The 2,070-nt window shown below is 41.1% G+C and overlaps 1 protein-coding gene across 1 annotated transcript in view; it reads left to right on the forward strand.

Moving 5' to 3' along the window:
- Positions 1-200: 200 nt before the first annotated feature.
- The window catches only part of GEMIN6 (gem (nuclear organelle) associated protein 6), a 5,680-nt gene continuing 3,810 nt past the window's right edge, over positions 201-2,070 (forward strand). The window contains exons 1-2 of the mRNA XM_008594478.1: positions 201-299; positions 973-1,119. Of these exons, the coding sequence (XP_008592700.1) occupies positions 992-1,119 (128 nt within the window). The 5' untranslated portion in view covers positions 201-299; positions 973-991. The remainder of the gene's footprint in view (positions 300-972; positions 1,120-2,070) is intronic.

A 2,070-nucleotide genomic window follows, 5' to 3' on the forward strand; every position in this document is an offset into this window, starting at 1 on the left:
AAGTTATTTGAATTGTCCATCGCGGCAATGGAGAGGGGCGGCGTAGAGAACATGGCGGCTTAGTATTATTATTATTATTACACAAAAATTTCTGCCCCTCCCCGGACACCGCCCTCCTGGCCCCGCGACTCAGACCTCCCAGGAGCCGCCAAAGCCGAGGACTACAGAACGGGGACTTCTGGGGACAGGAAGTGACGACTGGCGCAAAGCACGCTGGTCTCGGGCGGGCTCTGGTCCCGGGGTCCTTCCTCACAGCGTGGTTGCTGAGCACCGGGAGTTGTTGCAGGGATCTTTTACTGGTATTTTTTCTCGTTTGTCAGAGTTAAACGTTAAGTGCCACTTGGTTTGAGAGCAGCTTTAAGTATCGCAGGACAGGACCGGGAGTCTGAGCTCTACAGCTTTAGCTGCTGCTCCCTCCATTGCGCATCCTACAAATAAATTTTAAGGGAAAATTGTCACTAGTCGGGGGCCTCTCCATGGAGGGACCCAGAGGAGGCCCAGAGCCAGAGAGCGAATGGCCAGATATCAGAGAAATTCTCTGCTTCTGTTTTGGCTAAAAGTGATGTGGGGCGAACTCCTTTGATGGAAGGAAAGCAGAGTTGAAGGGTTTGAGCATCAGCTGCAGACCATAGTTCAAAGCCAGAGTGAAAGTGATCTGCAGGGGAATGCCAGGTTTGCTAGTTCGAACCCGCCGCGACTGGGTGTCCCCTTAGCTTTCAGACTGAATTGTAAAAATTAACAATTTTCCTTTGCCTGATATATTTTTAAAATTTATCAAGCAGTCTTTACACGTGTTCCTTTCCCCATCCATAGTATCAGTTCGTTGTACGTATATTAATACTTAATTGTATTAAGTAACTCGTTATAAACTCGAGGCAAATAAAATGTTCTCTGCTTCTAGGATGGAGATTAGGGGTAAGACATTTGCTTGGGTGGAACGTCTATATTAACGCAAACTGGTGATTGTTTTAGATCTAGCCCGCTGGCAATCATGAGTGAATGGATGAAGAAAGGCCCCTTAGAATGGCAAGATTACATTTACAAAGAGGTCAGAGTGACAGCCAGTGAGAAGAACGAGTATCAGGGATGGGTTTTAACTACAGACCCAGTCTCTGCAAAGTGAGTATGCGTCCCACTTCGTGAAATCGTGACACCCTTTTGTGCTGCCTGTATGTTAGACAGAATAAAGTCTGGCTTGAGGAAGTAACCGCTTGAGCTAAAGCTGACCCTGCCTGTATGTTATATCCAAGCTAAGAAAGCAGATAATTGAAGGGTTAATTATTCTCACGTAAGAATATGATTGCCTTTGAATCTAAGTGCTGTTCAAACTATGGGTTACCCTATCAGACCAGCCAAGTTCGTAGATATGGAACATGGAAATTTTTTATTATATTTTTAATGGAAAATTTCAAACGCACACTAATGTAAAGAGAGTAATATAATGGACACTAACCATACACCTCCTCCAAATATTTTGGTTTTTTGTTTGTTTTTTGGTGGCTGGCTGGTATGGGGATCCAAACCCCTGATCTTGGTGTTATAAGGCCGTGCTCTAACCAGCTGAGCTAACTGGCCAGCCCATCCCTCCAAATATTTTAAAGGCAATACCAGACATAATTTTGTTCATAAGTAACACACCTCTTATAAGCTAAGGGCTTTTTAAAGTGTGACAATACCCTTATTACATCTAACAAGAGTAATAATAATAACCTTAATATTAACTAATACCCAGTCATTTCAGATTTTCCCTCTTAAAAGTTCTTTTCTATATTGATTTATTCAATTAGGTTGATATGTCTCTTAAGTATCATAATCTATGCCTCTGCACTTTCTCTCCCTTTTTTTTGTTTTCCATGTCATTTATTATTTAAGAAACTGGGTCATTTGTCTTAAAGAATTGAACGTTCTTGATTTAGCTTGTTGTGTTATCAAAGTTTAGTTTAATATGTTCTATAATCTCCCATACTTCCTGTAAATTGGTTTTCAGATCTAGAGGTTTGTTTAGGATCAGATTTATTTTTTGCAAGGATGTTTTTTTTTTTTTTTTTTTTTTTTTTTTTTTTTTTTTTT

Source organism: Galeopterus variegatus, unplaced genomic scaffold, assembly GCF_000696425.1.
Source record: "Galeopterus variegatus unplaced genomic scaffold, G_variegatus-3.0.2 Scaffold10845, whole genome shotgun sequence".
Taxonomy (NCBI): domain Eukaryota; kingdom Metazoa; phylum Chordata; class Mammalia; order Dermoptera; family Cynocephalidae; genus Galeopterus; species Galeopterus variegatus.